General features: G+C 41.3%; 1 protein-coding gene across 8 annotated transcripts in view; it reads left to right on the top strand.

Moving 5' to 3' along the window:
- TNRC18 (trinucleotide repeat containing 18) overlaps positions 1-22,245 on the top strand; it is a 753,175-nt gene that overhangs the window by 501,263 nt on the left and 229,667 nt on the right. For all 8 annotated transcript variants that reach the window (XM_073558135.1, XM_073558139.1, XM_073558141.1 and 5 more), the window contains 2 exons: positions 10,243-10,506; positions 14,477-14,677. In XM_073558135.1, the coding sequence (XP_073414236.1) occupies positions 10,243-10,506; positions 14,477-14,677 (465 nt within the window). The remainder of the gene's footprint in view (positions 1-10,242; positions 10,507-14,476; positions 14,678-22,245) is intronic.

Below are 22,245 nucleotides of genomic sequence, written 5' to 3'. Positions count from 1 at the left end.
TCCTGGACCTGTCGGCTGCCTTTGACACAGTGGACCATTCCCTATTATTACAGACCCTCTCATCCCTCGGCATCACAGACTTGGCCCTCTCCTGGATCTCATCATACCTAACAGACCGGACATTCAGCGTCTCCCACTCACACACCACCTCCTCACCTCGCCCCCTATCTGTCGGAGTCCCACAAGGTTCAGTCCTTGGGCCCCTGCTGTTCTCTATTTACACCTTTGGCCTGGGACAGCTCATAGAATCTCATGGCTTTCAGTATCATCTTTATGCTGATGACACACAGATCTACATCTCTGGACCAGATATCACCTCCCTACTAACCAGAATCCCTCAATGTCTGTCCACTATTTCATCCTTCTTCTCCACTAGATATCTGAAACTCAACATGGACAAAACAGAATTCATCATCTTTCCCCCATCTCACGTGACCCCCCCTACGAACCTATCAATTACAGTAAATGACTGCCCACTCTCCCCAGTCCCACAAGCTCGCTGCCTCGGAGTAATCCTTGACGCTGATCTCTCCTTCAAACCACATATCCAAACCCTTTCCACTTCATGCCGACTTCAACTCAAAAATATTTCACGCATCCGTTCATTCCTCACCCAAGAATCTGCAAAAACCCTAGTCCATGCCCTCATCATCTCTCGCCTTGACTACTGCAACCTCATGCTCTGTGGCCTCCCCTCAAACACTCTCGCACCCCTCCAATCTATTCTAAACTCTGCTGCCCGACTAATCCACCTGTCCCCCCGCTATTCCCCAGCTTCTCCCCTCTGTCAATCCCTTCACTGGCTCCCAATTGCCCAGAGACTCCATTACAAAACCCTAACCATGACATACAAAGCCATCCACAACTTGTCTCCTCCATACATCTGTGACCTCGTCTCCCGGTACTTTCCTGCACGCAACCTCCGATCCTCACAAGATCTCCTTCTCTACTCCCCTCTTATCTCCTCTTCCCACAATCGCATACAAGATTTCTCTCGCGCATCACCCCTACTCTGGAACTCTCTACCACAACATATCAGACTCTCACCTACCATCGAAACCTTCAAAAAGAGCCTGAAGACCCACCTCTTCCGACAAGCCTATAACCTGCAGTAACCACCGATCGACCAAACCGCTGCACGACCAGCTCTACCCTCGCCTACTGTATTACCACCCATCCCTTGAAGATTGTGAGCCCTCGCGGGCAGGGTCCTCTCTCCTCCTGTACCAGTTATGACTTGTATTGTTTAAGATTATTGTACTTGTTTTTATGTATACCCCTCCTCACATGTAAAGCGCCATGGAATAAATGGCGCTATAACAATAAATAATAATAATAATAATAATATGTCGGGAATAAACGAAAAAAATTATTAGAGGCCATGTTAGCAGCTCAGGAAGAATTGACCCAGGCATATAAAAATTTTAAACGTTCTAATACCCCCGCAAATAAGCAGAAATTCATAGAGGCTAAAGAGACTGCTGAAAATATTAAGCATGAAAGAGCGTTATAGTCTAGATTATCAAAAGCACAAATACTTTAAATGGGGGAACAGGCCAGGGAGGTTACTGGCCTCTCTCACTAAACCTTTTAGATAACAACTAGGATTACCAGGATTCGTAATCAAAATGGCATAGTCACAACGGACAATGAACAAATAATAGAGGAATTTAGACTTTTTTTGGATCTTTGTATGCAGCAGGGAGAGGTTTTACGGAGGCATCATGTTTCTTTGGGGATGGGGTGGCTCCTGGTATTAAGGAAGATCAGAAAAACCTGTTTAACTCACCTATTACCATTACAGAGGTCCTGTCAGCCATCTCTGCTCTTAAGATTTCTAAGGCTCCGGGTCCAGATGGGTTTAGTGGAGAATATTATAAAATCTTAGGCCCATGGGTAGGTCCTCACTTAGTTGAGTCATTTAACCCCTTCATGACCTTTGACGCCACGTAGGCGTCATGAAAAGTCGTGCCAGAACGACGCATGACTCCTATGTGGCGTCATGACTTTAAAGCCCCCCTGCGGGTCGGGTGACCTAGGTCACTGAAAGGTCACGCGACCCGCAGATACAGGGGGCTTTGTTCTTCGCCACAGGGGGCGTGGCTTCGCCCCCACGTGGCTACGATCGCTCTGATTGGCTGTTAAAAGTGAAACAGCCAATCAGAGCGATAGAAATATTTCATCAATGAAAATTGATGAAATATTACAATCCAGCCATGGCCGGTGCTGCTGTAGCATCGGACATGGCTGGAGACACCGATTCCACCCCCCCCCACCGGCGATCGCCCCCCCCGCAACTGAATGACAGCGGCGATCTGCCGCCGCTGTCATGATCTGCCCCCCTCCCATTCCCTTCGCTCCCCGCCAGCTTCCGATCCCCCCCTCACCCCATCTCACCTCCCCCGGCACCTTCTAAGTCCCCCCGTCGCTCCCGGTGTCCGGCGGGTCCGGTTCATGGGCGCCGCCATCTTAGAAAATGGCGGGCGCATGCGCAGTGCGCCCGCCCGAATCTGCCGGCTGCAGATTCAATTCTTTCATTTTGATCACTCTCACAGTGATCAAAATGAAAGAAAAAGTAAATAAACCCCCCGATTATCACCCCCATAGGTAGGCACCACTAATAAAATAAAGAAAATATTTTTATTTTTATTTTTCCATTAGGGTTAGGGTTGAAAAGAGGGTTAGGGTTGAAAAGAGGGTTAGGGTTAGGGTTGAAAAGAGGGTTAGGGTTAGGGTTGGAAAGAGGGTTAGGGTTAGGGTTGGAAAGAGGGTTAGGGTTAGGGTTGGAAAGAGGGTTAGGGTTAGGGTTGGAAAGAGGGTTAGGGTTGGAAAGAGGGTTAGGGTTGGAAAGAGGGTTAGGGTTGGAAAGAGGGTTAGGGTTAGGATTGGAAAGAGGGTTAGGGTTGGAAAGAGGGTTAGGGTTAGGGTTGGAATTAGGGTTAGCGTTGGAATTAGGGTTAGGCTTGTGGTTAGGGATGTGTTAGGGTTAGGGCTGTGGTTAGGGGTGTGTTGGGGTTAGGGTTGGAGATAAAATTGAGGGGTTTCCACTGTTTAGGTACATCAGGGGGTCGCCAAACGCGACATGGTGCAACCATTGATTCCAGCCAATTTTGCGTTCAAAAAGTCAAAAGGTGCTCCCTCCCTTCCAAGCCCTGACGTGTGCCCAAACAGTGGTTTACCCCAACATATGAGGTATCAGCGTACTCAGGAAAAATTGCACAACAACTTTTGGGGACTAATTTCTCATGTTACCCTTGGAAAAATAAAAAATTGGGGGCTAAAAAATTATTTTTGTGGAAAAAAATGATTTTTTCATTTTCACGTCTCTGCATTATAAACTTCTGTGAAGCACTTGGGGGTTCAAAGTGCTCACAACACATCTTACATACGTTCCTTGGAAGGTCTAGTTTCCAAAATGGGGTCACTTGTGGGGGGTTTCCACTGTTTAGGCACATCAGGGGCTCTGCAAACATAATGACGACCGCAGACTATTCCATCAAAGTCTGCATTTCAAAACGTCACTACTTCCATTCCGAGCCTTGACGTGTGCCCAAACAATGGTTCCCCCCCACATATGGGGTACCAGCATACTCAGGACAAACTGGACAACAACTTTTGGGGTCCAATTTCTCCTGTTACCCTTGTGAAAATAAAAAATTGCGGGCTAAAAAATCATTTTTTGAGTAAAAAAAAGATTTTTTTATTTTCACGGTTCTGCATTATAAACTTCTGTGAAGCACTTGGGGGTTCAAAGTGCTGCTCACCACACATCTAGATAAGTTCCTTGGTGGTCTAGTTTCCAAAATGGGGTCACTTGTGGGGGGTTTCCACTGTTTAGGCACATCAAGGGCTCTGCAAATGTAACATGATGCCCGCAGACCATTCCATCAAAGTCTGCATACCAAAACGTCACTACTTCCCTTCCGAGCCCTGACGTGTGCCCATACAGTGGTCATCCCCCACATATGGGGTATCAGCGTACTCAGGACAAACTGGACAACAACTTTTGGGGTCCAATTTCTCCTGTTACCCTTGTGAAAAAAAACTTGCGTGCTAAAATTCATTTTTTTTGAGGGAAAAAAAATTATTTTTTATTTTCACGGCTCTGCATTATAAACTTCTGTGAAGCACTTGGGGGTTCAAGGTGCTCACCACACATCTAGATAAGTTCTTTGGGGGGTCTAGTTTCCAAAATGGGGTCACTTGTGGGGGGTTTCTACTGTTTAGGCACACAGGGGCTCAGCAAATGTAACATGACGCCCGCAGACCATTCCATCAAAGTCAGCATTTCAAAATGTCACTACTTCCCTGCTGAGCCCCAACTTGTGCCCAAACAGTGGTTCCCCCCCACATATGGGGTACCAGCGTACTCAGGACAAACTGGACAACAACTTTTGGGGTCCAATTTATCCTAGTACCCTTGTGAAAATAAAAAATTGCCAACTAAAAAAAAATTTTTTAGGGAAAAAAAAAGATTTTTTATTTTCACTGCTCTGCATTATAAACTTCTGTGAATCACCTGGGGGTTCAAAGTGCTCACTATGCATCTAGATAAGTTCCTTAGGGGGTCTAGTTTCCAAAATGGGGTCATTTGTGGGGGAGCTCCAAAGTTTAGGCACACAGGGGCTCTCCAAACACGACATGGTGTCCGCTAACAATTGGAGCTAATTTTCATTTCAAATAGTCAAATGGCGCTCATTCCCTTCTGCGCCCTGCCGTGCACCCAAACAGTGGCCCCCCCCCCACATATGGGGTACCAGCGTACTCAGGACAATCTGGACAACAACTTTTTTGGTTCAATTTCTCCTGTTACCCTTGTGAAAATAAAAAATAGCGTGCTAAAAAATCATTTTTGAGGAAAAAAAATGATTTTTTATTTTCACTGCTCTATGTTATAAACTTTTGTGAAGCACTTGGGGGTTCAAAGTGCTCACTACACATCTAGATAAGTTCCTTAAGGGGTCTAGGTTCCAAAATTGTGTCACTTGTGGGGGAGCTCCAATGTTTAGGTACACAGGGGCTCTCCAAACGCGACATGGTGTCCGATAACGATTGGAGCTAATTTTCCATTCAAAAAGTCAAATGGCGCTCCTTCCCTTCCGGGCCCTGCCGTGCACCCAAACAGTGGTTTATGACCACATATGAGGTATCGGTGTACTCAGGAGAAATTGCCCAACAAATTTTAGGATCCATTTTATCCTGTTGCCCATGTGAAAATGAAAAAACTGAGGCTAAAAGATAATTTTTGTGAAAAAAAGTACTTTTTTTTTTTTTACGGATCAATTTGAGAAGCACCTGGGGGTTCAAAGTGATCACTATGCATCTAGATAAGTTCCTTGGGGGGTCTAGTTTCCAAAATGGGGTCACTTGTGGGGGAGCTCCAGTGTTTAGGCACACAGCGACTCTCCAAACGCGACATGGCAAGCGCTAAATATTCCAGCATATTTTCCATTCAAAAAGTCAAATGGCGCTCCTTCCCTTCTGAGCCCTGCCGTGCGCCCAAACAGTGGTTTTTGACCACATATGAGGTATCGGTGTACTCAGGGGAAATTGCCCAACAAATTTTAGGATCCATTTTATCCTGTTGCCCATGTGAAAAATGAAAAAATTGATGCTGAAAGAAAATTTTTGTTGGAAAAATTAAAATGTCCTTTTTTTCCTTCCATGTTGCTTTAGTTCCTGTGAAACACCTAAAGGGTTAATAATCTTCTTGAATGTAATTTTGAGTAGCTTGAGGGGTGCAGTTTTTAGAATGGTGTCACTTTTGGGTATTTTCTACCATATAGACCCCTCAAAGTAACTTCAAATGTGAGGTGGTCCCTAAAAAAAATGGTTTTGTAAATTTTGTTGTAAAAATGAGAAATCGCTGGTCAACTTTTAACCCTTATAACTTCCTAACAAAAAAATATTTTGCTTCCAAAATTGTGCTGATGTAAAGTAGACATGTGGGAAATGTTATTTAGTAACTATTTTGTGTCACATAACTCTCTAGTTTAACAGAATAAAAATTCAAAATTTGAAAATTGCGAAATTTTCACAATTTTCACCAAATTTCTGATTTTTTCACAAATAAACGCAAAAATTATCGATCTAAATTTACCACTAACATGAAGCCCAATATGTCACGAAAAAACTATCTCAGAATCGCTAGGATGCGTTGAAGCGTTCCAGAGTTATTACCTCATTAAAGGACACTGGTCAGAATTGCAAAAAATGGCCAGGTCATTAAGGTCAAAATAGGCTGGGTCATGAAGGGGTTAATGGAATCATGGAAATGGGTTATATGCCAGATAGATTCAATGAGGCTTGTATTATTATGCTTCCTAAGTATGGGAAAGATCCATTGCAGGTGGAGGGATACCGCCCAATCTCACTGCTCAATGCAGATTTTAAACTCTTGACAAAAATATTGGCAACTAGAGTTCAGCAGATTATTCCTGAGTTAGTTTCACCACATCAGACGGGGTTTGTACATGGGAAATCGATAACCTTTAATATAAGAACAGTGATAGGTACTATATCTAGTTGTAGAGTCAATAAGGGCAAAAGGAACATAGTTGTGGGTCTTGACGCAGATAAGGCCTTTGACATGGTCTCCTGGAATTATTTACATAAGTTGTTGGAACGCAGAGGGTTCGGGTCATGGTTCTGCAATGCTTTTAAATTGTTATATAGGAACCCCACATCTAGGCTTTTTATAAATAACACCCTGTCAGTGCCGTTTGCCATTCGGAGGGGCACGAGGCAGGGATGCCCATTGTCTCCATTATTGCTTAATTTGGCATTAGATCCTTTGTTGAGAACTCTTCAAAATATGCCGGATTTTCATGGGATTCCTACAGGGAACACGGAAACAAAATTATTGGCTTTTGCCGATGATATTTTATTATTTATTGCCAACTCAACACAAGCTATCCCAACCATAATTTCGACAATCGAAGAATTTGGACATCTTACTGGCTTTAAATAAAATTATAATAAGTCAGCAGCGTTAGCGATATTTAGGGCTGGCAGAATAGCTGAGAGCTGGTTCCCCTTTCAATGGAAGAGCGAGTCTATTGGATATTTGGGCATTAGACTCCCAGCGGTTCCACATAAATTGTATTGCCTTAATTATAGACCCATTATTAATGTAACTAGCCTCCTCAACTCCTGGAAACATTTTATCTTGACTTTTAATGGGAAATGTCACTTAATTAAAATGATAATTTTTCCTGAATTATATTTATTTCAATCATTACCACTTCTATTATCCAAATCATACATTACCCTATTGAATAGGACATTTTCACAGTTTATATGGGGAATGGGGGGCCATTCACGCATTGGGTTATGGAAGTTACAACTTCCAAGATCTGAGGGGGTCATTAACTTCCCTGATATTGCTAGATATAACATAGCAACTAACTTGCAATATGTAATAGATTGGATGCGAGGAACATCCCACTTCTCCAATACTCATCTAGAGGGGCAGATTTATCCACATTTATCTTTAATGGCTTTGTTACATCTGACTAATAAAGAGCTCCCTGATGAAACTAGAGATCATCCGATACTTTGGCAAACTATTTTGTCCTGGAGAAGAGGGAGGAAATTGTGTAATTTGGGAGGTAGATTGTCACCATTCCAGACTTTTCTAGGTATCCCACTATTTTTTATTAAAGGTAAACTGCCTAAAATCTACGAAATTATGGCACAACAAAAGTGGGTTTTTGGGGTGGATCTATTAGACCATAGTTTCTCTACAATCACTTTTGACGAGGCGGTGTCCCGTTATCCTGTATTTGAAGGACGACCGTTCTTATTCCTGCAGGCACGTAGTCTGGTTCTTAGGTTTGTGGCTAGCAGAGAGAGAGAACAGGCGATAAATTGGACACTCTTCTCAGAACGGGTAGGTCTCATTTGGTGTCATCTAGCACCATATATTCCACTCTGCGGAAGGAATGGTCTTGGGATGCTAAAACCTCGGGTCCGGCAAGATGGATAAAGGATATGGAGAGGTTGGAGATATATTAGAAGCTACTGAGACACAAAGGAAAGTTATTCCATATAATAGTTATACCGATATGGCCATATTAATATTACATAGAGCTTATATTACCCCGTACGTCCAATCCAGAATGTCTCCTACAAATTCTTATCAATGTGTTAAATGTGGTTTACATAATACTGACATCTACCATCATATGTGGGGTTGCCCCAAAATTCAAAAGTTATGGCGTGATATTCACTCTGAGTTACAACAATTGAGTGGTTTTGAGTTCCCTCTTACCCCGCAATGGGCTATTTTTAATATTCTAGAGGAGACCCCAAGAGTATTACCAAAGCACACTAAGGCCATGTTAGTGATTTGGGCCTCAGCAGTAAGAAAAAGCATATTACATCAGTGGTTAAACTCAAATGTTCCGTCGAAATTATTAATATTGACAAAAATTCATTTTCTGTTTGAAATGGACTGGTTTCAAACCTTGACTAACAAAGAAAAGTTAACAGAGAAGTTTTTCACCAGATGGTCGTTTCTTATTCCCTCCTTGGAGATACAGAGTCTAGGAACAGACTTAGGAAACAATTCGAGAGCACCAGATGGTACTTGATACAAAGCATTGGAGGACACACACCAATTTAAGGAATCTCTTCAAATGATGACATTTGCAGGAAGAGGAGGGGGGTGGGATTATGGTTTAAGGTCATGAACATACTGTAACTGTTTGTACCCCTTTTCCTTGTTGTTAAATTGATAAAAACAGTTTAAAAAAAAAAACAATAAGAAATCGCTGGTCAACTTTTAACCCTTATAACTTCCTAACAAAAAAATTTTGATTCCCAAATTGTGCTGATGTAAAGTAAGCATGTGGGAAATGTTACTTATTAAGTTTTTGGTTTTTTTTTCACAAATAAACGCAAGTTATATCAATGCAATTTTACCACTAACATGAAGTACAATATGTCATGAGAAAACAATGTCCGAATCACCGGGATCCATGGAAGCGTTCCAGAGTTATTATCTCATAAAGGAACAATGGTCAGAATTGTAAAAATTGGTATTAACGTGCAAACCACCCTTGGGGGATAAGGGGTTAAAACATAAAAAGTAACAAATATAGAAGAAACAAAAAGTAAAAATATTTTTTTCAATATTTGTACTGTGAAATGATTTTGCCATAATTTCGAATTAGCCCAAAACTATGCTAAAAAGGATACGATTTGTTGTCCCTTATAAAACAAAGCCCCATGCAGCCACATGAATGGAAAAATTAAAATATTATGACTGCTAAAAAGCAGAAAGGCAAAAATAAGATGGGGAAAAATGTCAGGTCATTAAGGAGTTTGTAGCTATTTCATTAAGGGGTTAACTTTAACATTTTCAACTTCAAAGAATGTTTTGGTAACTTTTGCATATATCTAAGGTTTACAAGGATAATATCCATTTTTCTTTGGTTGACAACCCTGGGCCCTTATATTTGCTGGAATGTAGCATGCTGGACACATGGCATGTTATCTAATTTGGGAGCTTTCAGAGATGCAACCATTTTTCAACAGTGTTTCCAAAATACATTTATTGTAAAGCTAGGGTAAATGCTTCATAAAACTGAGGAACATATTGTAACGCTAATGTAGGTAGATTAGTTGCCTTATATTATATACTTTTTTTTTTTTTTACGTATTTGTCAGTGAGAATATCTCATTTACTCTATGTAGCAATAACCATTCAAAGCTGTCTATAATTATTAAGCACTACATGCAGGATATACCAGCTTTGTGTAACTTAGTGCGTGTTTTTTGGAAACCTCACATCTGGTACATGGTATCGCTGAGATGATTTGATGTGTGACACAATTGGATTCAACACTTTGCACAAAGTAATGAACTTACAATTATGCAAGTGTACCCTTGTCCAAAGGGAATGTGATGATTACAATTAATGGGTGGGTCTAATGGCCCCGACGCTCTGGAAAAGCTATTTAATGTATAATTTGTTAACAGTGATATCACTATGTCTAAAGTGGTTGCCTCCTTTCAGAAAGTCCTGGTCTGTGGGTGGAGTTATAAAAAATCCATGCTGTTTGTACTTTTCCAATGCATAGTCCCCATCACTGCTGTCACCGTGTGGTATTATCCAGCAGTGCTGACATCATGTAGAGAGGACATTATCAGTGCATGTGTAGAATAGACTAAAAATTTCCAACTGGTTTGTTTTACCTTTTTTTTTTTAACACATCTTAAAATGTATTACATTTTCAGATACGGATTCCGAAGATGATGACAACATATTAAGAAATGAGTGGTTGTCTCCACCCAATTCACTACATTATAGCATGTGTAATATTCTGCCAAGAAAAGTGAAAGCACTCGACTGTTCCCAATCACCACAGAACTTCTCATCATTCTATAGGACTTCCAAATCTAAGTGGACACACAGCAGAAATAGACATCTCCGTTTGCTACTACCTGATCAAGAGGGTGAATCATCTTTCAGTGATTCAACAGAAGACTCATTGGACAAAGGTTACTAGATTTACAAAGCAAAAGTTCAGACTCCGATATTTAGGAAATTTTTGCTGTTGATGGTAATGGTAGTCTGTGCTTGGCTATCTGTCTGTTCTGCAGTTTCCACTATTTTCCTTTGTAGTTTATAGCATTTCTCTTTTGGCTCGTTGTGTGAGCTGTTTTAGTCCATCAATCAGTGCATCTCTTCTTGTGTCATCATTGGCGCGAAGGTTCCATCTGAGAAACAGTCTTTGTATTTGGATAAAGTGTGGGTGTGTGACTTGTTTGTATTTTATAAAGTTTTATTAAAAATTCCAATTTTATTTTTTAATAATCCCAGTCTACTTTGTATCTCTTATGATGCATTCTAAATTGTTAATATAGTTTGGGCTTTTTTTTCTTTGTTCGGCTTCTTTTACGTTCCTTAGTCCCTCTGCATCACTCCAAGGATTGTCATGTTGCTTAAAAGGTCCTGCAGTGTTTATATTTCAAATATCCCTCCTCACGACAAGGTTTCTGCTCATACAAATGAATTACATTGTTTAGTTGGTACATATACTAAAGTATATGTACTCTATTGCAACCTTAGATTATTGCTTTAATGCATCCAAGTTAAAAATGACTACTCTTTTGCGTCTAGAGCTTACATGTGTCTTAATAGGCACACAATACAAACAAGCCTCATATGTACAGTAGTCAGAGCCTGTTTCTTGGCCCTAACTGTGGAAACACAGATGTCCTTATAGAAGCTGTGGACGGAGAAATAATAAAACTATTTATGGGGTTGTCCACTACTTGTGCAACCCCTTCTCAATCACTGCTTCCCCCTCGTAAAATAATAACATATACTTACCACCTGTGCCGGCTTCATTCCATTGTTGTCTGAATTGACTCTCCCAAGGCTCACGTGACATAATGTCACACGATCCCTGCAGTCACTGAGCGGCTACTTTACTTCCCTCTCCTTCAGATATAACTGAAAACGTCTGCTCTCTGTTCCTTCAGATGTCTGATTTGGCTGCAGGCATTGAATGTCATAACAATGTCACATGATCCCTGGGAGAGCCAGTACCAACACCACTGGAACATCACCGACATTAGTGATGAGTATAGCTGTTATTTTACTTGGCGAAAACATAGGGATTGAGAAGGGGTTGTCGAGTAGTAGACAACACTTTTAAATTGAAGACTGTCAAGCTAATATCTTTGATTTTTATTTATGTAATGTAAAAAAGCCATTTAAACTGAAAATTATTTTTTATACATCCTTTTTTGTTAAAATTATTATAAAATATGTCCATTACCAGAAAGGAGAACCATAATGTTTCATTGACATTGGGGGGATATTTGAGAAGTGAATATTGCTGAGACTTGCTGTAATACTAAAATGTGCAGAAATTAACCAAACTTTTCTAGAATGCTTGCTTTTTCCTTGCAGCTGCTTGAGCATTCCTTCACCCCTGACCCTTACCCATGATGCTTTGAATGTCTGTATCGGTCTCTTGCATTTGCTCTAACGCTGCTCTAAGGAAGTAAAGTGATTGGCTGGAGTAGGGCAGACATCGAACAGCGTGGGTCAGATTACAAGCCATCAGAACCTTGATCTCTGTAAAGTAGGTAATTTCTGAACATCAACCTTTTATTAGTAAATCTTCCAGCCTGACGTCTAATCTTCTGCTCCTTAGCAAATTACTGGGCTATGTAGCATGGGCTTTACTTAAATATTTGACTTTACATCCAGGCAGATAACTGCGTTGCCAGCACTAAGCATGGTTATCTGAACCAATTTTCAAGGCAATACTAATGCAAAGATATTATTAGGTTGCACCTTTTTTCAAGTTTGTCGCCATGTAATAAACCTACACAATATTAAATTAGTCCTGTGTTGTGTGCAATATTTACAGCTTCGGCATTATAAATATACATTTGAGAAGTTTTTGATTTCCCTTGGTAAGTAAGTAAAAATAATAACAAGAGAGAGAACATTTAAAGATATTAATGTTGATAATGCAGTGGCACATTTTTGTCAATATATTATATTTTCAATTTTCTCAAATTATGTAAAGAAAAATGCCCTGTACAATGAACAAGCATTAATGACCACGATATATCAAATAATTTTGTCACTAATGCTTGAAACACTAGGGTTTCTCATTAAGGGATACATTTCTTTAGAGTGTTGCTTTTTACAATACACATTTTTAATGAGCGATATGATTCTATTCTAAAACCTTTCTTTTACATATTAAGTAGGACCAGTAAACACTGATCTGCTGAGTACAGATGTGTAGTGGCCAGAATATGCATATATTAATGCTTCTATTTTATGGTTAGTAAATGCAACCTCCGTGGACTTCTAGGTAGAGTAGATTTCTTCTGATGAAGGGTAAGAATGTGAGAGAAGACCCGTGAGCTGTCTATGGTCTGCCTTCATCTAGCCTGCTTTGTATGCTCTGCCTGATGTGATAAAACACATGCCACAATTTTAATGGGTCTGTATTGTGCTCATTGTCTGTATACCTTTTATTCCCTTGTTAGACTGCTTTAAAAATCATCTTGTTTGTCAATGTGTAATATCTTGATTACATTTTTATAATTTCATTGTTTCTTATTACATTCTCACTGCTTGTATGAATTAACTGTGCTATAATTCTTAGACTGCATGAGCTAATCTTTTTTTTGTCTGTTTTCTTTTTCTTGGCAAGCTCTCATTTATTTGGATACCTTTTAAAATGTCTGACAAATCTTTCACCTTTAAACTATTTACTGTCTGCTTAAGTTCATTTAAGTATGCTGCTAAATCAATACACATTTATGCCCTTGTTAAAAAAGGAAACATAATCTGTATTGCTTTCCACACGTGTTTTGATTTAACTAGTGGAAAAACTACTGAATTGGAGTGTAACTATTTTGTTGTCAGAAATATGAACTTTCCTTTGACTCCCTAGTAAAAGCAGAGTACCTTACCACACTCCTGTGATAACCACATCTAGCCTACATATTAATGGCGTACTATTGGAATCATCATTGTCTTATATGTGCAGTATTTCTTGTTTATAACAGGATGATACTCTGTAGTATATCATAGTGTATATTTTATTTCACTTCGCATATTGCATAGGCCGTTAATTGCCTATATAATTTATGCACAACTGTGCCATAATTTCCTCTGTCATTTAAGGGGAGATACATTGATGTCCCTAAATGCTGTTAACTTGCAGATAGAAGATTATTCTGCAGGCTAGTGGCATTCCAAAGCATTCTTTACCAAAAGTGCAGCAACTCAGAGGAAATCAACTTTATTTCTCCCAGAAGTCATCAGCTGTCAGTCATAAAGGCATGCCATGAGCTGCTTCAGTCACCCGGAGTGACAGCTAGAAGTATGCCTCTACTTTGAAAGATGTGCTGCAAAGTGAGCTGTCAATCTAAGTGCCAGTGGCCTGCCCTTTATTATGTGCTGAGCAGTGACTGGAGGCTAAAGCTGTTCTGAGCACACCTCTGACCAAAATCTGTCGCCTCCTAGGAAGAAGAACAGTTAATTTCCTCGCAGTAGGCTTGCTGTCAGTGAGGTGGCAGGACAGCTTTGAAAGGCTACTAAAATGCAGATGAACCTTATATCTTATTTGCATTTGGGGACATGAGAGGTTCCCTTTAAGTATTAAAACGTAATATAATTCAGCTACTAGAATACCAAAGTTCGCTATTTAGGATTATGTGTCAAAACAATATGTGACAAACATGTTTTGTCGTAATTAATAAGTGCTTTAAGCCTGTTTTATGCTAACCATTAGATGACTCCCAATACTTCAATGCAAGCGTTGTGCAGTTTTCTGGAGTATTTTGCTGACCATCATCCTAGGTATACAACATTCCATTTTTTCATCAATAGTTCTAGTTAAAAGGTGGTAATAGTATTTTTTTTATTCATGACTTGAATGCTTGAAACAGCGTAATCTCCCGTGTCATCTTTCTTCACTTAAATTTTTAGATTATAGCTCTGAAGCGGAGGAAGATTATATCAGTTATGATATGGAAAGCTTACTTTGTCCACGTATGGAGGACAGCGGGCTGGGTCTTCTTGCACGGTTTGCAGCCAACGAACCACCTAATCCTATTTTGTCTCAACCTTCATCCATCGTTCATTTGGATGAAAAACGAACAGTCGAGGAGGATAAACAAAATCTCATAGGTGAGTTGTGACAAAACTATTCTGTGGTGTGCAGTACACTTTCCTGCTCATGGACTAATCTTAAAAATGTTGTCCAGGACTTAGTTTTTAAGCACATATTAAAAAAATAAGTCTGAGTGATTGTATTCGATGAATAGTGGACTGATTGACGATTCAACTGCTCCACTTCAACAGAGCAGCTCTTCGTCTGTGCTGCTCTGTCGATGGGGCCTTACTGTCATGGTTATGCTAGTTGACAGCTGGCTTCCCACAGTTGGGCAGCTGAGAGTCAGTTTTAATCTGCATGATGTCCGCAGTCAAATGGTCAAAAGAACAAAAAAATGCAGTGCTTACAGACCTCAAATACTGCTAAGAAATCAAGTTCATAATCATTTAGAAACAATAATACAAATGTTTAAACTCAGGAAGAGTTCAGAAATCAATATTTTGTGGAATAACCATGATTTTTAATCAAAGCTTTCATGCGTTTTGGCTTGCTTTCCACCAGTCTTTCACACTGTTTTTGGTGACACTTCTGGTACAAAAATTTAAGCAGTTCTTCTTTGCTTGATGGCTTGTGACTATCCATCTTCCTCTTGATTACATTCCAGTGGTTTTCAATGGGGTTCAGGTCTAAAGATTGGGTTGGCCATGACAGGGATTTGATGTGGTGCTCCTTCATCCACACATTGACTGATCTAGCTGTGTGGCATGGCGCATTGTCCTGCTGGAAAAACCAGTCCTCAGAGTTGGGGAGCATTGCCTGAGCAGAAGGAATCAACTGTTTTTCCAGGATAACCTTGTATGCAGCTTGATTCATATGTCCTTTGCAAAGATTAACCTGCCCAATTCCAGCCTTGCTGAAGCATCCCCCAATCATCACCAATCCTCCATCAAATTTCACAGTGGGTGCAAGACACTGCACCTTGTACGCCTCTCCAGGTCTCCGTCTAACCATTAGACGACCAGGTGTTGGACAAAGCTGAAAATTAGACTGATCAGAGAAGATTACCTTACTTCAGTCTTCTATGGTCCAATCCTTATGGTCTTTAGCAAACTTCAGCCTGACTCTCCTTTGCTTCTCATTGATGAAAGGCTTTTTCTAGCTTTACATGACTTGAGTCCTGCCTCTAGGAGCCTGTTACGAACTGTTCTTGCCATGCACTTCACCCCAGCTGCCATTTGTCATTCCTTTTGTAGGTCACTTGATGTCATCCTGTGGTTGCTGAGTGACAATTGAATAAGATGACGGTCATCCCGGGCAGTGGAGAGTTGTTTTTGCCCTCTGCCGGTCTGTAGCTTTGTTGTTCCCAATGTCTGCTGCTTGACCTTGTTGTAATGGACTGCCATCTTAGCAATTTTAAGGATGGAGGCAAAATGATGCTCACTGTATCCCTCTGCTAGTAAAGCAAGAAATGAACCCTTCTTTTCCTCACTCAAGACTTTTCTTTTCAACTCCTTTGGCATAGTTAAAAGTTATTTTTTTCATTCCTATTACTTTTGGGATATTACAAGCACTTGTTTTGCTATCCAGTTTGTCCTATGCAAGAGGATTGTGAACACCACTGCAGGGTTTTTTATACTTTCCTTCTTTAAATAAGATTTGGTTCAGGTGATCACCTAATCAGAAGCACATTAAGTAGAATGAGGTGTACTCTGGTTGGAATTCAACTGACACAGGAATGGAATGGTTGTCAGACATGTAGAAAAGCAGATTTTTATAAAACTGTGCAGTGGTCTCTTAATTTTTGCCAGAGTTGTGTGTGTGTGTGTGTATATATATATATATATATATATATATATATATATGTGTGTTATGAATAGGTCACCGAAGAGCATGGCAGGAACAGGCTAAGCCACCAGGAAACCAGAGAGGTTGGTAACTAAGCGGATTGCAGACCCCTGATCCTATCAACACAACTAGCAGTAACCGTGGAGCGTGCCTACGATTCCCTAGACGCTTCGGCACAGCCAAGGAACTAACTAAGCCTAAAGCCAGAAAAGTGATATCTAAACTGCCCCGGAGCAGATCCCCAAAGGAATAGACAGCCCCCAAACATATATTGTCGATGAGACACAAACACAGGCAGAGAACAGACTGAGAAAACGGTGGGGCCCAATCTGTCTAGACAGGACAGAAAAGATACTGTCTGCAATCACACACAAAACCCTAAAAAAAATCCAACACATCTGATATACAAAAAACCTGAGGCCACACGGCCTCACCCCCGCTGGATCAGCACTCTGGTATGGACTGGAAGCAAGGCAAAAGATACTAACATAACAGGGAACTGAACAAACTGACACAAGCTGTAACATATGGAGCGGGGCCCAGCACCGCCCCCAGCAGGGAGTACGCTGAACTCTAGCAACAAAGCAGAAAGCAAAAAAAAGGCACAACCAGATTAGATGTAAAGGATTAGCAAATGAATCACTTAACTGAACCATGCAGATCAGGCAGGAGACATAAGAACTCCAAATGCACAAGGAGGAAATCACCAGCAAACTACCAAGAGCAGCCAGCTCAGTTATATGCTCCCAGCCAGTAATCCCAGGTTCCCAATTATCGTCGTCTGGTGGGACACTTCCATCAACCTGGCCAGCTCCCCTACTCCCAGTAGCAAGAGAATTCACAACATATATATATATATATATGTGTGTGTGTATATACACTCACTGGCCACTTTATTAGGTACACCATGCTAGTAACGGGTTGGACCCCCTTTTGCCTTCAGAACTGCCTCAATTCTTCGTGGCAGAGATTCAACAAGGTGCTGGAAGCATTCCTCAGAGATGTTGGACCATATTGACATGATGGCATCACACAGTTGGCGCAGATTTGTCGGCTGCACATCCCTGATGCGAATCTCCCGTTCCACCACATCCCAAAGATGCTCTATTGGATTGAGATCTGGTGACTGAGGAGGCCATTTGAGTACAGTGAACTCATTGTCATGTTCAAGAAACCAATCTGAGATGATTCGAGCTTTATGACATGGCGCATTATCCTGCTGAAAGTAGCCATCAGATGTTGGGTACATTGTGGTCATAAAGGGATGGACATGGTCAGCAACAATACTCAGGTAGGCTGTGGCGTTGCAACGATGCTCAATTGGTACCAAGGGGCCCAAAGAGTGCCAAGAAAAAATTCCCCACACCATGACACCACCACCACCAGCCTGAACCGTTGATACAAGGCAGGATGGATCCATGCTTTCATGTTGTTTACGCCAAATTCTGACCCTACCATCCGAATGTCGCAGCAGAAATCGAGACTCATCAGACCAGGCAACGTTTTTCCAATCTTCTACTGTCCAATTTCGATGAGCTTGTGCAAATTGTAGCCTCAGTTTCCTGTTCTTAGCTGAGAGGAGTGGTACCCGGTGTGGTCTTCTGCTGCTGTAGCCCATCTGCCTCAAAGTTCGACGCACTGTGCGTTCAGAGATGCTCTTCTGCCTACCTTGGTTGTAACGGGTGGCAATTTGAGTCACTGTTGCCTTTCTATCAGCTCGAACCAGTCTGCCCATTCTCCTCTGACCTCTGGCATCAACAAGGCATTTCCGGCCACAGAACTGCCGCTCACTGGATTTTTTTTCTTTTTCGGACCATTCTCTGTAAACCCTAGAGATGGTTGTGCGTGAAAATCCCAGTAGATCAGCAGTTTCTGAAATACTCAGACCAGCCCTTCTGGCACCAACAATCATGCCACGTTCAAAGGCACTCAAATCACCTTTCTTCCCCATACTGATGCTCGGTTTGAACTGCAGGAGATTGTCTTGACCATGTCTACATGCCTAAATGCACTGAGTTGCCGCCATGTGATTGGCAGATTAGAAATTAAGTCTTAACACACAGTTGGACAGGTGTACCTAATAAAGTGGCCAGTGAGTGTATATATATATAATTAATCTAATATATGCAGATATAAATATCTAATAAATATATTTCATAAGCATATCTTCTTGACCACAACAGGTTACACTGCCTGTGTTGCCCATAGTAACCAATCATTAAGCATCTTTAATTTTGCCAGAGCTGTTTAAATGATGAAAGCTGAGCTGTGATTGGTTGCTATGAGCAACAGTTTTCCTTGTAGACAGTTGTGGTAACTGAGGCCTATTATTCTTAGCATTTCTATGGTGTTATCGTTCTTCTGTAAAGCTGGAAATATCACAATTTATTACCGTGCCGACACAGACCACCCTCTGACACAGACTGCAGGGGGAGCCCAGAATCAGGAACTTCTCTTAGTCTTGCATAAAGCATCTCATTAACTTAAAAATTCAAACACATATTAAAAAAAAGTAACAAAAGACGGAATATCTCCAACCCATGTATCATTTTAATTGGTGTAACAGCGCCAACCTGACAATGCCTGGTTCGCTTTAAACTTATTTATACAGCTACAGCTAATGCCACTCTAAAGTAGTCCTTCTTTAAAATTTCTAACTAAATGGTATTACACTCCCACAAGGTTGAATTCTGCTTTCTTTAAGAAAAAAGCTGTATTACGCCTCAGTGAGCAAGACTTACACAAAGAAGAAAGGGAGCCAGGACTTAGGGCCCCGTCACACATAGCGACGCACCAGCGATCCCGACAACAATATTACCTTGTCAGGATCGCTGGTGTGTCACTACATGATCGCTGGTGAGCTGCCAAACGGGCAGCTTCACCAGCGATCAGCACCAGCGATGCCGAACGGGCGCGTCGCTGTGTACGTTTGTTACCAGCGCGCTGATGCAGGGAGCTGGTAACCAAGGTACACATCGGGTTTCTAAGCGGCGCGCGGCACTTAGAAACCCGATGTGTGTACCTTGATTACCAGCTCCCTGCATCAGCGCGCTGGTAACGAAGGTACACATCGGGTTTCTAAGCACCGCACGCCGCTTAGAAACCCGACGTTTACCTTGGTTACCAGCTAGCTGATCGCTGGTCGTTGCTCTCCCGCCTGCCACACGCAGCGATGCGTGCTTGCTAGCAGGAGACCAACGACGTGTGTGACGGGGGCTTTACAGAAATGGAAGAAAGGAAGGCAAGAGCTGCTTCCTCAAGGGCCACTGAAACCTCTCAGCAGAGAAAGCAGGACTTGCAGGTATGAGAATCGCAACTGCTTTCACCAGGATACAGGAAAAAGTTGGAAATTTGAAATACTCCGCCTTTTGCTACCACTCAGACATCAACTATCAGGATAATCCAATAGTTAACATAGGAAAAATGAACGTGGTATGCATATACTTCAATGCCCTGAAGTGGAAAGATGAACCGCCAGGTTTATGCTGTGCAAATGGCAAGGTAAAACTGCTTCCTCTCTTCTCACCACCTGATCCCCTGAAGTCTCTGATGACAGGCACCACTGCAATATCAAACCATTTCTAGGACTACATCAGGAAGTACAACTCCTGCTTCCAAATGACATCATTTGGTGCAAAAAGAGAAGATTTTTCAACTGGATTTATGCCCACGTTCAAGGACAGATTTTCCACACAATTGGCTCACTGCTTCCATTGCAAGGAAAAGAACTTCAATTTCTTCAACTCTACTACATGAGAAATGTAGAAGCAGAGGCTCTGCAGAGAAGGTTTTTAATTTCAAACACTCGACTTGATATTGTCACTAACTTGCAGCAGTTCCTTCACTTAAACAATCAATATGTTCAACTTTTCAAGACTGCACTTGAATGCATGCCAAGTGACAATTGCAAAGTTGTAATCAGAGCTGATGTGAACATCAGCGGCGTTTCAATGCCAAACATTTGATGAGGTAGCTATTTTGATTGTGGGTAATGAGTTTCACAGCCGTGGCATGGTGCTTCAGAAAAGGAACAATGGTTTGCAACGGGTGGCTGAAACTCACAGATCCTATGATACACTGCAATATCCAATTATCTTTTGGCAGGTACAGGATGGCTATCATTTTGAAATACCTCAGAAAAATCCTGCAAAAGGCAACCCTTCAGGGAAAAAAGTGTCGGCAATGGACTTCTATACCCATCGGATCATGACAAGAGTTGGTGAGGAAATTCACATCCTCAAATGCAGACATCTCTTCCACCAATTCATCTTTGACATGTATGCAAAAATTGAGAGTGAATATCTTCTGTATATCCAACTAAATCAAAAGAAGCTCAGAGCCGAAGAATACATTCACCTTAGAGATGCTGTGGCAAATGATGCTGATCCAAACGACTTGGATAAAATGGTAATACTTCCATCAACTTTCACTGGAAGCCTACGACACATGCATGAATACACGCAGGATGCAATGACTTGCGTAAGAAAGTTTGGCCGTCCAGATTTTTTAATTACCTTTATTTGCAATCCTAATTGGGAAGAAATCAGAGAGCACCTGTTACCGGGTCAGAAAACTGTCCATCGCCATGACATCATTGCATGAGTTTTCAAAAGAAAACTTGCAAAAATGGTTCATCTGATTACAAAAGTACATGTTTTTAGTGAGACACAGTGCTGGATGTATTCAGTAGAATGGCAAAAAAAGAGGCTTTCCTCATGCCCATATCTTGATCTGGCTGAAGCAAGAAATACAGCTCACTGAAATTGACAATATCATCAGTGCAGAATTGCCAGTCCCTGAGAATGACCCCTTGCTGTTTGACACCATCACAAAGAACATGATCCATGGTCCGTGTGGGAATCTCAGTCAAAATTCTCCCTGCATGGTTGATGGCAAGTGTTCAAAGAATTACCCATGAAACCTAGTCCAAGAAACACAAACTGGACAAGATGGATATCCAGTCTACCTATGAAGAAAATGAGGGGATGGTGGTTTCATAGCAAAGCTCAAACTGAGGAGTGGACCATAACCCCAATAGATAGAAATTTACAAGTGGGTGGTGCCTTACAATCCTCTGCTCTCAAAAATTTTCCAGGTTCACATCAACGTCGAATCTTGCCACTCTGTGAAATCAATCAAGTACATATGCAAATATGTGTACAAAGGAAGTGTTCAAGCAGTGCTTGAACTCCAGAAAAATGGACCTATTGATGAAGTAGAGGCATTCCAGATGGACAGGTAAATAATAATCTTTATTTTTATATAGCGCTAACATATTTTGCAGCGCTTTACAGTTTGCACACATTATCACCACTGTCCCTGATGGTGCTCACAATCTAAATTTCTTATCAGTATGTCTTTGGAGTGTGGGAGGAAATCGGAGTACCCAGAGGAAACCCACGCAAACACGGGGAGAACATACAAACTCCTTGCAGTTGGTGGGATTTGAACCCAGAACTCCAGCACTACAAGGCTGCAGTGCTAACCACTAGAGTTGAGCCACTTTGGTCGGATCGGGTTTCATGAAACAAAATTTGTTTCAGATGAAACTCGTCCGACTAGGGTAAAAAAAGTCGGAGTTTCGTCCGAAACCCGACCACAATGCAAGTCAATGGGGAATAAAAGTCGGCATTGAGCGGATGAATGTCATCCACTCAATGCCGACTTTTATTCCCCATTGACTTGCATTGGGGTCGGGTTTCGGACGAAACTCCGACTTTTTTTTGCCCTAGTCGGATGAGTTTCATCTGAAACAAATTTTGTTTCATGAAACCCGATCCGACCAAAGTCGCTCAAC

Source organism: Dendrobates tinctorius, unplaced genomic scaffold (assembly GCF_039654945.1).
Source record: "Dendrobates tinctorius isolate UK_male_01 unplaced genomic scaffold, ASM3965494v1 ptg000254l, whole genome shotgun sequence".
In the NCBI taxonomy this organism is placed as follows: Eukaryota; Metazoa; Chordata; class Amphibia; order Anura; family Dendrobatidae; genus Dendrobates; species Dendrobates tinctorius.
This window is presented reverse-complemented; position numbering and strand designations above follow the sequence as displayed.